Consider the following 12,414-nt stretch of genomic DNA (forward strand, 5'->3'; position numbering starts at 1 on the left):
ATTCAGGGTTTGTTTGGCATAACATTTATAATATTGAAGTCTTTTACATCTTGAATCTTTTTAGCAGTTTAGCAGCAGATATGAACAGTGTTTACTAGTTAGAAGTCTTTACCTTCTTTCGCCAGGTGGGCAGGGCCTAGGCGGGGGTATGCCAGGAGAAGGTATGCCAGGAGGGGGTATGCAAGGAGGGGGTATGCAAGGGATTGGACGGGGTATGGAAGGCATGGGCGGGGGTATGCAAGGGATGGGAGGGGGTATGCAAGGGATTGGACGGGGTATGAAAGGCATGGGCAGGGGGAGGCAAGGGATACGGGGTATGCAAGGCAGTGGACAGGGTATGCAAGGGAAGCAACCTAAATTTAATGAAGATAAAAATGTTTATGAACACAGGACATCACAGCAAATTAGTATTATAACATTGTTCTGATTGCTCCATTTTATAATTTTAATTTTTTGTTTGAAGTAATTACGTAATAATTATATCTACATCTCTCTCTCTCTCTCTCTCTCTCTCTCTCTCTCTCTCTCTCTCTCTATATATATATATATATATATATATATATGTGTGTGTGTGTGTGTGTATATATATATGTATATATATATAGAAATGAAGCTCTCTTTGTATTGAGCATGTCTTGTTAAAGAGTGTTTGAAATGCGATACAGCGCTTTATAACAAAATCAGACTACTGCCAGGACTAAATTAAACATTGGATAAAATATTTAGACTAGTAGATCAATAAATGCAAGTAAACAAAAGCTAGGTTATTGCACAATATGGCATGCACCCCTTACTTTATATGTAATCCACTTGATAACTTTACCTTTATATAGATTTACGTATAGCTTTATACATTTTACATAGTCATACATGTTACAAAACTGAAATTTACTGTATTTACATTCCCCAGGATCAATCATGAGGACTACCAGCATCAAGACAGTGAAGGCCACGGCACACTTCATTCTGAAAACAAGAACCAATCAAAATCAGACACGTCAACCCAATTCCAGTCTCAGAAAAACTTACTTGACTATAACAATATGACAAAAAATCCATTAAATTGAATTAACAAATTTTGGCTCAGGAACATTTGTTAAGTTATTTTGTTTTTTTAATTTCATTTAAACATCTAACAAAATAAATCACACTACAAATCACAATATACATTCAGTGTCCTTACTTGGACGGATCCCAAGGACATCGTCTTCCTCATAATAGTGAAATGATGTTGAAATATGTACTTCTTACCTTTCCGCAGATTGAGATTCAGTGTTAAAAGACTGTTGTCAAAGACAGCAAAGTGAAGAGTGTTAGATCTACAGGTGATGTGAAACTTGGCATCTGACATTTGAGAGTTGAGTACACCCATCTTTATATGGGCAAGGCAGGCAAGATTTCTGGGTGGGTATTAGTCTCCTTTTAGTTGATTTCCTTAATGTGTGTGTAGTATTTTGCTGGACATACCATCTCATTGTATTTCATAATGTAGGGCTATGTGGACAAACAACATTGATCTAATCTCATCCAGGAGCCCAAAGTCAGTGCACACAGTGCTTCCTCCTTTGATCACTTCCTCAAGTTCAAGTCTTCAATTAATGAGTGAGGGATTAGTTGAAAAATATTTATTTTGTGAAATATAATATATATATATATACATATATACATATATAAATATAATATGTTTTTATGTTTTTACAAATAATTTATGAATTATTTAGGAATGTTTAACATTTAAAAGTGTTTAACCTGGATAAATTGAAATGAAATAGAACTACATTTTCTGACAAACTGTTAACTAAGGCAATCAAAGTTTTTTTTGCATTCATAATACAACATGTACATGATTAATTGAATTGTTAACATGCAGTAATGAATGATTTACATTATCTACAAGTAATTAGTAACCGATTTCGGAAATTAACTAGTCAAGTAGTTGTTACTTAACCTTTAAATAATTAATTATAATTAATAATAATTAATAATAATTAATATTAAATAATGCTAAATTCACCATTCATCAATAATCCCTATCATCAAGTGTTACCGAACTGAGACAGTCAGTGATACTGCTTAGCCATTCTAATATGATACAATGTTAGAACAGTAGTAGTTTAAGTAAGGATAACTCTCCAGTTTTGCACTTTGAGACAATGGTCTTTATACTCCTTCCATTCCTAATTGATTCCTAATTTTAGGCAATTAGCTGATGCTCTTATGCAGAGTGACTTGCAATGAGTGCAACACTAGAATAGTCTTATTCAACAGTAGCATATGCTTAAATTCCTACAGAAGATCAGCAGCATTGCTAGCAGCTAATATAGCAGCTAAGGAGTTAGTCATAGTACTCTCACAATAAATGTAGCAATCCTATTTATTCTTTGTTGCAGGATACTTCTAGAATAGCCAAATGACAGAGAAGTGACAGAAAAGTCTCACATTTTGATATTAAACAACTTATGACTTATATTGACTTGTTGATTGTAGGCTGTGAGGTCTCAGACTGTCACCAATATGAGTGTTCACCCTGCCATCATCACTGTGACTATGTGATTTTATTAATGATACGTGATGTTTGTTGTTTGCCAGAGATGCACATGAAATTTATCAGTTTTAGCAATATGTTGTGAAACCATATTAGTGAGTTATTCGAGATAACAAGGTTATGAAACTTTCTCAGCAACCTTTTGTAAAAGTGTTTCATAATAAGTATAATAACCTTTATTTGTGTAGCAGATTTCATAAACAACATGCAGCTGAAAGTGCTTTAAACCAATAGAAGTCAAAGAAAAAAATATTTAGACTGTTAATCAGAACAGTGTCACTGACTGCCTTCAGAAGTCAGGGTTATGAGTTCAAACCCCAGGTGGGCCACTAAAACTACGTATGAATATCATTCACTTCCATTGTACATGAGGTGCTCAAATGACCAATAGTTTAAGTATCACTTTGTGATAGTGCTATGGTGTTAGTGCTAATGAGTGTGATGGGTGTTATATTCCCATAAAATGAACGTCACTGTGTCCAAACATAGGTAACTTGGTCACATGGGGGCACTGTTCTCTGCAAGCTAAGGTTTCTCATCTTAGTACAATTTAGCACATTGTGCTTGGACCCTATTCATTGCTGCATGCGGCTATATTAAGATTGTTATTGAAAGCATCAAGCATTTTATGAACTGAGCAGTTTAGACAAAATGAGTCCAATTCCCTTACAGGCTCTAGGAACTTAGGTCTGCTATTGCATCTAGGAACTGCTTTTGAACTACAATTTCTTTCATGTTCCTGGTTACAATCCAATGAGCATCAAAGAATACACAACAGTGCTCAGAGATATTAGACACTGAAACATTGTCATTGGCAACCCTCTTGTCACAACCAGGTCAAGTGTGTTAACATGTTGGTGTGTAGCCTCAGTGACATGTTAGTTCAAAGTTAGTTCAGTTAGTTAGTTAAAGTTAGTTCAAAACTGTCCAGTAGGTTGATGAATTTCATAGCCTTCGAATCAACCATGTTTTTATGTGAATGTTTAGATCACCATTTAAAATTCTTATATAATGTCCGGTGATAATAAACGATATCAATCAAGAGAATTCTGGGGAAAAAAATAATATAGTTGCTTAGGTGGCCGATAGAACTTTAAAATGAGAACTACTGTTTCAGCGTTGATGCCAAAAGGTCAGATATTCCAAGGACAAGAACTCTCCTAGGTTAACTTTTATACTGTTAAATTGATCTGATAGCGGCTATTCCATCCCCACGTCTGCCCTGTCTGATTGATAGAAACTGTAATTTGGAGGACATGCTTCAATAAGTGTTTCATTGCTATTTTCATCTAACCTAAAGTTAATGTTTCTGTTAAAAACACAAAATCAAGTTTATTAATAACAATAAGATCATTAATTAAAAATGATTTGTTTGCTGGTGGCCTACCATTTTAGCACCCATATTAATGTTTGATGTCCACTGTTCTGTATGTATTCTGCACAGTGTAATACATGCAGCGTTTATAGTTAAAAAATAGCACATTTTATGGCATTTTTCAAAATTATTTTGACATCAGACACTAATATGGATACTCACGGTTACATATAAAGTAATTGGTCTAAAACAGTATTTCTACCTATTTTCTAGATCTCACACTTTTATTCTGAAGGCTAAGCGGCCAATCGGGAAGTCTTGTTTCTGCTTATTCGAACTAGTCTTACCTATCGAGGTCAGGGTGCGCACACCCATGACATATTTCATTTTCTGTTATTTCTTTCATCGTGAAGTCTAGTCCCAGGTCCCCAGTAACTTCAGTTGTTTTGGAGGAGGCTTCTATGCCGTTCCGCTGTGGAGCTCAGGGCGATGTATGGACTAACAAACTTCACCCGAGTTTCAGCTGGCATGGGGGTGTGTAGATGATGACTGACTTTTCATTTTTGGGTGAACTATTCCTTTAAGGACAGACTGTGGGCATTTGGGCTGAGGTAATTCAGTAATACGTTTTGAAATAGCCTGTATTTTGCTATTGTATGGAATGTGCCGTACAAACAGATTGATTTGGTTGGGTATTTATATATCTGTTTTAAACAGAAATCAAGTGAAAGTGTTATTTAGGCAAAGGCATGTGTGTGATATGATAACCAGTTCTTTCTTTTTGGCTCCATCATGATACATAAATAAATGCAATCTATTCGACTGTCCACAACGACAACGCTATCCACGCAACTACTACTACAACCCATGATTAGTTCATTCTTACAGTTCATTGTATAGGGAAAGCCTACAATACACTTCAAACCTGACAAACCCGGTACTGGGCAAATGGAAGCAGTCATGTGATTCACTGCGGGAATGAAGCAGTCGCTGCTTCTGACGTCATCATTCACGTGACATTTTGCTTAACAAAGCAAGCTCCGAAGTAGGGCTGCACGATTCTGGATAAAATGAGAATCTCATTTTCTTGCTTAGAATTGAGATCATGATTCTCTCTCAAAAAAATGTATAGAAATATTTATTGCACTCTTTTGCCTGACACAGACAGAAACAACAAAAAAATGATAATGACTGTAATGGGACTGTCACATCAACTTTGCGGGTCAAATGGGCTACACAGTGCATACACAATGTAATTATAGACTAAATTCCAATTAAATTTTAATTTAATTAACGGTATACACTTCTCCAATCTCCAGCTGGTTTATCCCACCATCAACATTCCCCGCACACTGCACAGTGTAGCAGTAAGTATAGCCTTAGTTACACAAGTCTTTGTGAACGTTAGGTGATTCTGACGTGGCACATTCCTACAAGTCCACCTCACAAAAAAGTATGAGAAATGTAAGATAAGAATACAAAAATGTTCTTGCATGAGGCCCATTGTCTGGGGTTTGTCGAAAATCATTCTGGGAAATGCAGGAAATCACGAACTGAAGTAGAAGAAGACCAGGCAGGTTGAGGGAAAATGGGTATAACGAAAAGGTGAATGACATCACTTCTTCACAAAATAACTCCTGGAATGCACTGAATATACTTTGCAGTGGAGTATTCATATGCAGTTCCTTCGTGTCCATCTGTTGCGATGTAAACTCAGATTTGTTCCATTTATCATCAAATTGTCCTTGAAGTCTGAGTACGTGTGTTAACCTTTTCCATGGGAAAAATCTGTCGCACTATGTCCAACCACTGGTCGTAGTCATAGCCTCACCAAATACTTATCATCACCTAATACATCTTCATGTTTCCACAATACAGTACAGAACATTTCTTAGGAAACTCATATACAAGACTACCTTGTGTCCCAGAACAGCTGTAGTTTCTGACAGTTCCGAAATACATGTGAGTGATTTGCATCCAATTGACCTCACCTTCTCCAACACGGCTGAGTTTGAAGTTGTCTACGCTTAACTAAAGGTGTCCTAAAAAACTACGACACAAACTTCCAACATAATTCCTTCCGTCTCTGTGAAGTAGTGAATGTGTGTTGTATCTTATATGTTACACCAATCATCATTTGAGATTTCAGTATCCAGTTCAGCTTCTGTTTTAACTACAGTAAACCAATTCTTTAATGCAATGCTGTGATTGTATCCGAAATGACACTGCCAGTTCCATATCCCCCACTAAGCACTGAATGATGTAATCTTGAATCTTTGCTTCCATATCATTCCATCTTGTAACATATTTAGGACTACTGAAGCAGCTTTTGCAATATTTGCCCCTCTATGGTCTCCACAGAACAGCTACGAACAAAGAACATCAGTAGCACCATGAACTTATGGATACATTGAACCTGACTTTTACTGAGCCTGCAATATGTGTGATACTTGCTTAGTTGATGATACCAAGATGCAACTAGTTTGCAGCACAGCAGTACTACATAATAAGGAAGAGCGACTGCGTAACTGGGATACAGTGGAAGTGCCTTCATTCCTTGTTCTCTATGGGGGACGCAGCAGTCAATGTTGCACCCATCCTATAAGCATTGTCTTGAAAAGTGCCTATGGGTGAATATGGAGTGGAGTGTTTATCACTAATCACTTATCACAACGTTTACCCTTGACAGTGTTGTCATCCAAACACAACCTGCAGCTAACATGCGTCTCTTTAAAAGCCTTCACCTTTGTTTCGTTGTTCTTATGGTTCAGAGATTGAGGTGAATGCACTTGGTAAGGTGAGCTGCTATAGTACCGTGACATGTGCCGCTCATACTACATGTGCTTTCTCTTGGCTTATAGACACAAATAAAAAGAAAACATGCAGTTGGTCATCTACCTCTTGTGTGTGTGAGAGAGAACTATAAGACAATCAACAGATTGATTCTGACCAATATTTAGAAATCCAGCGCTATAGTGAGAGAGACAGAGAGACAGTAAATGTGGCAGTTATTAGATGGAAGGATGGAAGGCACACACACACACACACACACACGCACACGCACACACACACACACACACACACACACACAGATGATTCATATAACATCTTCCACACTTCTTACCAGCTTTAAAGGCTGATCTGTTAACACGCACACACACACACACACACACTGAAGTGTGATCATTTTATTAACTGATGACAAGAACAGTACACCTTTTTCTTTTTTTTATACCCCACTAACAGAGCATTTTCATAAGACAAATTGAATATCAATGTTCATCATCATCTTGAAATCAAATGACAGTAACTTATTCACTTTAATAATAACACAAAGGAGAGTTGCTTTGACTTTTCATAATGCAGATTTATTCATCAGGGCAGTGCAGGGCATATGTTGATTGACATGAAAAACATCACTTCATCTCAAGTGAGTCATGGAGTCATGAGACTTCTAGTATGGTAGTTAGTCAATTTGTTACTCGCATTGCAGAGCAAGAAGCTTTAGCAGTAAGAGCCAATTGTGTTTTTCCAAAAGCGTAGCATCAGAGTGGCCCCTTCAGATGAACCCTGAAAGATTTAGCGTCCCAAACCGCCATTCCTGGTGTAGAAGGAAGAGAATAACACTCAGATTTTATTTGACAAGATAAAATTGATGTATTACTTAAAAGACTACTAGTCACTGTCATCATAATGTGACAGTGCTTGAGTTTTGGAAAAACCGTACTGGTTGCCTCCCTTCTGGTTCATGTTGAAGTTTTGGGGTCCTCCGTACGAGCCCACGAAGCCATGCCTGATGCAGGAGGAAGGAAGGGAATCACATATGACAAAATGTATATATTACTTTAAAGACTACTAGTCACTGTCATCATAATGTGACAGTGGTTGAGTTTTGGAAAAAACATACTGGCTGCCTCCCTGCTGGTTCATGTTGAAGTTTTGGGGTCCTCCTTTCGAGCCCGCGCCGCCATTGCTGGTGCAGGAGGAAGGATTGGAATCACATATGACAGAATGTATATATTACTTTAAAGACTACTAGTCACTGTCATCATAATGTGACAGTGGTTGAGTTTTGGAAAAACCGTACTGGCTGCCTCCCTTCTGGGTCATGTTGAAGTTTTGGGGTCCTCCTTTCGAGCCCGTGCCACCATTCCTGGTGCAGGAGGAAGGATTGGAATCACATATGACAAAATGTATATATTACTTTAAAGACTACTAGTCACTGTCATCATAATGTGACAGTGGTTGAGTTTTGGAAAAACCGTACTTGCTTCCTCCCTTCTGGGTCATGTTGAAGTTTTGGGGTCCTCCTTTCGAGCCTGTGCCGCCATTCCTGGTGCAGGAGGAAGGAAGGGAATCACATATGACAAAATGTATATATTACTTTAAAGACTATTAGTCACTGTCATCATAATGTGACAGTGGTTGAGTTTTGGAAAAACCGTACTTGCTTCCTCCCTTCTGGGTCATGTTGAAGTTTTGGGGTCCTCCTTTCGAGCCTGTGCCGCCATTCCTGGTGCAGGAGGAAGGAAGGGAATCACATATGACAAAATGTATATATTACTTTAAAGACTATTAGTCACTGTCATCATAATGTGACAGTGGTTGAGTTTTGGAAAAACCGTACTGGCTGCCTTCCTTCTGGGTCATGTTGAAGTTTTGGGGTCCTCCTTTCGAGCCCGCGCCGCCATTCCTGGTGCAGGAGGAAGGAAGGGAATCACATATGACAAAATGTATATATTACTTTAAAAACTACTAGTCACTGTCATCATAATGTGACAGTGGTTGAGTTTTGGAAAAAACATACTGGCTGCCTCCCTTCTGGTTCATGTTGAAGTTTTGGGGTCCTCCTTTCGAGCCCGTGCCGCCATTCCTGGTGCAGGAGGAAGGAAGGGAATCACATATGACAAAATGTATATATTACTTTAAAGACTACTAGTCTAGTCTACTAGACTAGAAGTTTTGGCCTCCAGGCCTGATGGAGGAAGAAGGGAATCAGATTCAGGTTTTGTTTGGCATAACATTTATAATACTGAAGTCTTTTACATCTTGAATCTTTTTAGCAGTTTTCTAGCAGATATGAACAGTGTTTACTAGTTAGAAGTCTTTACCTTCCTTTGCCAGGTGGGCAGGGCCTAGGCGGGGGTATGCAAGGAGGGGGTATGCAAGGAGGAAGTGTGCAAGGAGGAAGTATGCAAGGAGGGGGTCTGCAAGGAGGGCGTATGCAAGGAGGGAGTATCCAAGGAGTGGGTCTGCAAGGAGGGCGTATGCAAGGAGGGAGTATCCAAGGAGTGGGTCTGCAAGGAGGGGGTCTGCAAGGAGGAAATATGCAAGGAGGGGGTCTGCAAGGAGGGAGTATGCAAGGAGGGAGTATGCAAGGAGGGAGTATGCAAGGAGGGGGTCTGCAAGGAGGGAGTATGCAAGGAGGAAATATGCAAGGAGGGGGTCTGCAAGGACGGGGTCTGCAAGGACATGGTCTGCAACAATGGGGTATGCAACAACGGGGTCTGCAACAATGGGGTATGCAACAACGGGGTCTGCAACAACGGGGTCTGCAACAATGGGGTCTGCAAGGATAGCAACCTAAATTTAACAAAGATAAAAATGTTTATGAACACATGACATCACAGCAAATCAGTATTATAACAATGTTCTGATTCCTCCATTTTTTCATTTTAATTATATATTTGAAATAATTTATATATTAATGAATCTCTCTTTGTATTTACCATGTCTTGTTAAAGAGTGTGTTTGACATGCAATACAGCGCTTCATAACAAAATCAGACTTCTGCCAGGACTAAATTAAACATTGGATAAAACATTTAGACTCGTAGATGAATGCAAAAATGCAAAAAAATGCTTTTGAAATGCAAAAGCTAAAGCTAGGTTATTGCACACTATAGAATGCACCCCTTACTTTATATGTAATCCACTTAATAACTTTATCTTTATATAGCTTTACATCTAGCTTTATACATTTTATATAGTCATACATATTCCAAAACTGAAATTTACTGTATTTACCACATTCCCCAGGATCAACCATTAGGACGGCCAGCATCAACACAGTGAAGGCCACGGTACACTTCATTCTGAAAACAAGAACCAAACAAAATCACACACATTTCATTCACATTCACATTTATTTTGTTTTTTAATTTAATTTAAACATCCAACAATATAATTCAGACTACAAATCACAATATACATTCAGTGTCCTTACTTGGATGGATCACAAGGACATTGTCTTCCTCATATTAGTGAAATGATGTTGAAATATTTACTTCTTACCTTTCCACAGATTGAGAGTCAATGTTAAAAGGCTGTTGTCAAAGACAGCAAAGTGAAGTGTATTAGATCCACAGGTGATGTGAATCTTGGCATCTGACAGTTGAGAGTTGAGTACACCCATCTTTATATGGGCAAGGCAGGCAAGATTTCTGGGTGGGTATTAGTCTCCTTTTGGTTGATTTCCTCAATGCGTGTGTAGTATTTTGCTGGACATACACTCTCATTGTATTTCGTAATGTAGGGCTATGTAGACAAACAACATTGATCTAACCTCAACCAAGAGCCCTGAGTCAGTCCACACAGGATAAAAAATGACTAAAATAAAATACCAAAGTAGCAGGAGATCAATAATGCAGACAAAAGGTGACTTAGTTATTGGCAACGGAGAACATGTACGTTTTTAGCCTAGATTTGAAAATGGTCAAATTAGGGGCATGTCTAATATTATCTGGGAGCGTGATAAGAGAATGCTGCCTCCCCATGTTTTGTTCTGACTCTGGGGATGGTCAACAAACTAATTTCAGTCAGGAACACTTTAGTCACAAGATAAAACCATTAATTGCAACTAAAGGTAATACAGTTATGATTGGCGGATATGGCCCTGCTGTAGCAGCTCCCTGCTTACCCAGCAAGCATGCTGAAGGTATAGCAGGGGCGCCATGCAAATCCCCCATGGAAGAATATAGAGCAGAGCCGGAGCAGCAACACTCAGCAGTGCTGATACTTAAGAGCCACCGTGGGCTCAACTGCATAGACTATAACAGGTGGAGGCTGGGGAGGTGGAGGTAAAGCTTTACCAAGCAGCAGAGTGTGCAGCAGTTGTGAAGCAGGAATCAGTGTAGGAGGAGGCCATTTAAATAGACCGCCTTGTTATGAGAATGGATTATGATTGGTGTGCGTGGTGATCAGCTGGTAGATGACTAGCAACGCGTGACGTCCGTGTCCTGCATGAACTAAGGCGATGCTTCATTTCAGATGATCTAAGCATTCTTGAGGGCTCATATGATAAAAGCATGTCAGAAATGTATTTAGGACCTAACCCATTTTTCGATTTATAAACTTAAAGTAATAGTATTTTAAACGCAATTCTTTGACTCATTGGGAGCCAATATAGAGACTTGAGAATTGGGGTGATGTGTTCATATTTTTTCGTTTTCGTCAGTACTCTTGCTGCTGCATTTTGAACTAAGTGTAGCTGCCCCCAGACCCCTCGTTTTTAGATCGACCTGAATAGAGGCCATTATTGTAATCCAATCTGCTTGAGATGAATGCATGGATCAGCTTTTTCAGGTGCACTTTGGATATGAATCCTGACTCTTGATATATTTTTCAGATGATAAAAGGCAGATTTAGTTACTAGTTTAGATTTTATATGGCTGTTAAAATTTAGATCTGACTGCAGGATTACCCCTAGATTTCTGGCTTGGTCTTTAGTTTTTAGAGAAAGGGAGTCAAGATAAGATCTAACTTTTTGCCTTTCATTTTGTGGGCCAAAAACTATAACCTCAGTTTTGTCCTTATTTAATGGAACTGTGGCACTTCCAGAGCTGGAGCAGGCGGCAGGAGTCAGGACAGGGTAGTGAACTGTGTCAAACAATCTGGCGGAGTCTGGAGGTTTGAGCCGGGCTTAAGTAGTGGAGATGATTGGGTGATGAGTTGCAGCTGAGCAGACCGGCTCCTGACTCTGCACACCTGACTCCAGCTCTGTAATTGAACCAAACACAAAGAGAGAGAAACACTAGGAGGCAGAGGGCATGACAGTACACCCCCCCCCCCCCACGGGCGCCACCTGGTGCACCTCTGGCCCAGTCAGGATGCTGCCGATTGAAATCCCTGATGAGTGTGGGGTCCAAGATGTTGCGCCAAGGGACCCAACAGCGCTCCTCAGGACCGTACCCCTCCCAGTCGATAAGGTACTGGAACCCCCTGCCCCGGCGGCCGACGTCTAGGATGCGCCGGACGGAGTACGCCGGATGGTCAGCCACCATCCGAGGAGGAGGGGGAGCAGCTGCGGGGGGAGAGAGGGGGCTGGACTGGACAGGCTTGAGTTGGGACACATGGAATGTAGGATGGATACGAAAAGAGGCAGGGAGCTTCAGCCGGACAGCATAGGGGTTAACGACAGACTCAATTTCATATGGGCCAACATAACGAGGGGAGAGCTTTTTTGATTCAACCTTGAGAGACAGATCCTTAGCAAGAAGCCATACCTTCTGCCCGGGTGCATAGTTGGGTGCAGGGGTACGGTGACGATTGGCTTG

The 12,414-nt window shown here is 39.7% G+C and overlaps 2 protein-coding genes across 8 annotated transcripts in view; both read right to left on the reverse strand.

Moving 5' to 3' along the window:
• Positions 1-12,414, reverse strand: part of LOC139660038 (RNA-binding protein 12-like) — a 47,540-nt gene that overhangs the window by 636 nt on the left and 34,490 nt on the right. The window contains exons 1-3 of one of the 2 annotated variants that reach the window (XM_071538080.1): positions 1,252-1,383; positions 902-966; positions 113-353 (exon numbers count right to left, since the gene is read on the reverse strand). The exons of the other annotated variant lie outside the window; for it this stretch is intronic. Of the exons in view, the coding sequence (XP_071394181.1) occupies positions 113-353; positions 902-965 (305 nt within the window). The 5' untranslated portion in view covers position 966; positions 1,252-1,383. Of the gene's footprint in view, positions 1-112; positions 354-901; positions 967-1,251; positions 1,384-12,414 lie in introns of those variants that run through there. 2 annotated transcript variants of the gene reach the window in all.
• On the reverse strand, positions 7,207-10,243 carry LOC139660040 (keratin-associated protein 4-3-like). Of its 6 annotated transcripts, XM_071538083.1 has the most exons (11): positions 10,154-10,243; positions 9,887-9,954; positions 8,972-9,443; positions 8,668-8,733; positions 8,488-8,553; positions 8,308-8,373; positions 8,128-8,193; positions 7,948-8,013; positions 7,768-7,833; positions 7,588-7,653; positions 7,207-7,461 (listed from the first exon to the last, which is right to left on the reverse strand). In XM_071538083.1, the coding sequence occupies exons 2-11, from the start codon at positions 9,951-9,953 to the stop codon at positions 7,440-7,442; spliced, it is 1,023 nt and encodes a 340-aa protein (XP_071394184.1). In that variant the 5' UTR covers position 9,954; positions 10,154-10,243; the 3' UTR covers positions 7,207-7,439. The 6 variants fall into 6 exon arrangements, with proteins under 6 accessions (XP_071394184.1, XP_071394185.1, XP_071394186.1 ...); XM_071538084.1 differs by lacking the exon at positions 8,488-8,553; XM_071538085.1 differs by lacking the exon at positions 8,128-8,193.

This window comes from Centroberyx affinis, unplaced genomic scaffold (assembly GCF_046629955.1).
Source record: "Centroberyx affinis isolate AG114_WGS23_722 - 3 ecotype Tasmania unplaced genomic scaffold, CSIRO-AGI_Caff_v1 ptg003204l_1, whole genome shotgun sequence".
In the NCBI taxonomy this organism is placed as follows: Eukaryota; Metazoa; Chordata; class Actinopteri; order Beryciformes; family Berycidae; genus Centroberyx; species Centroberyx affinis.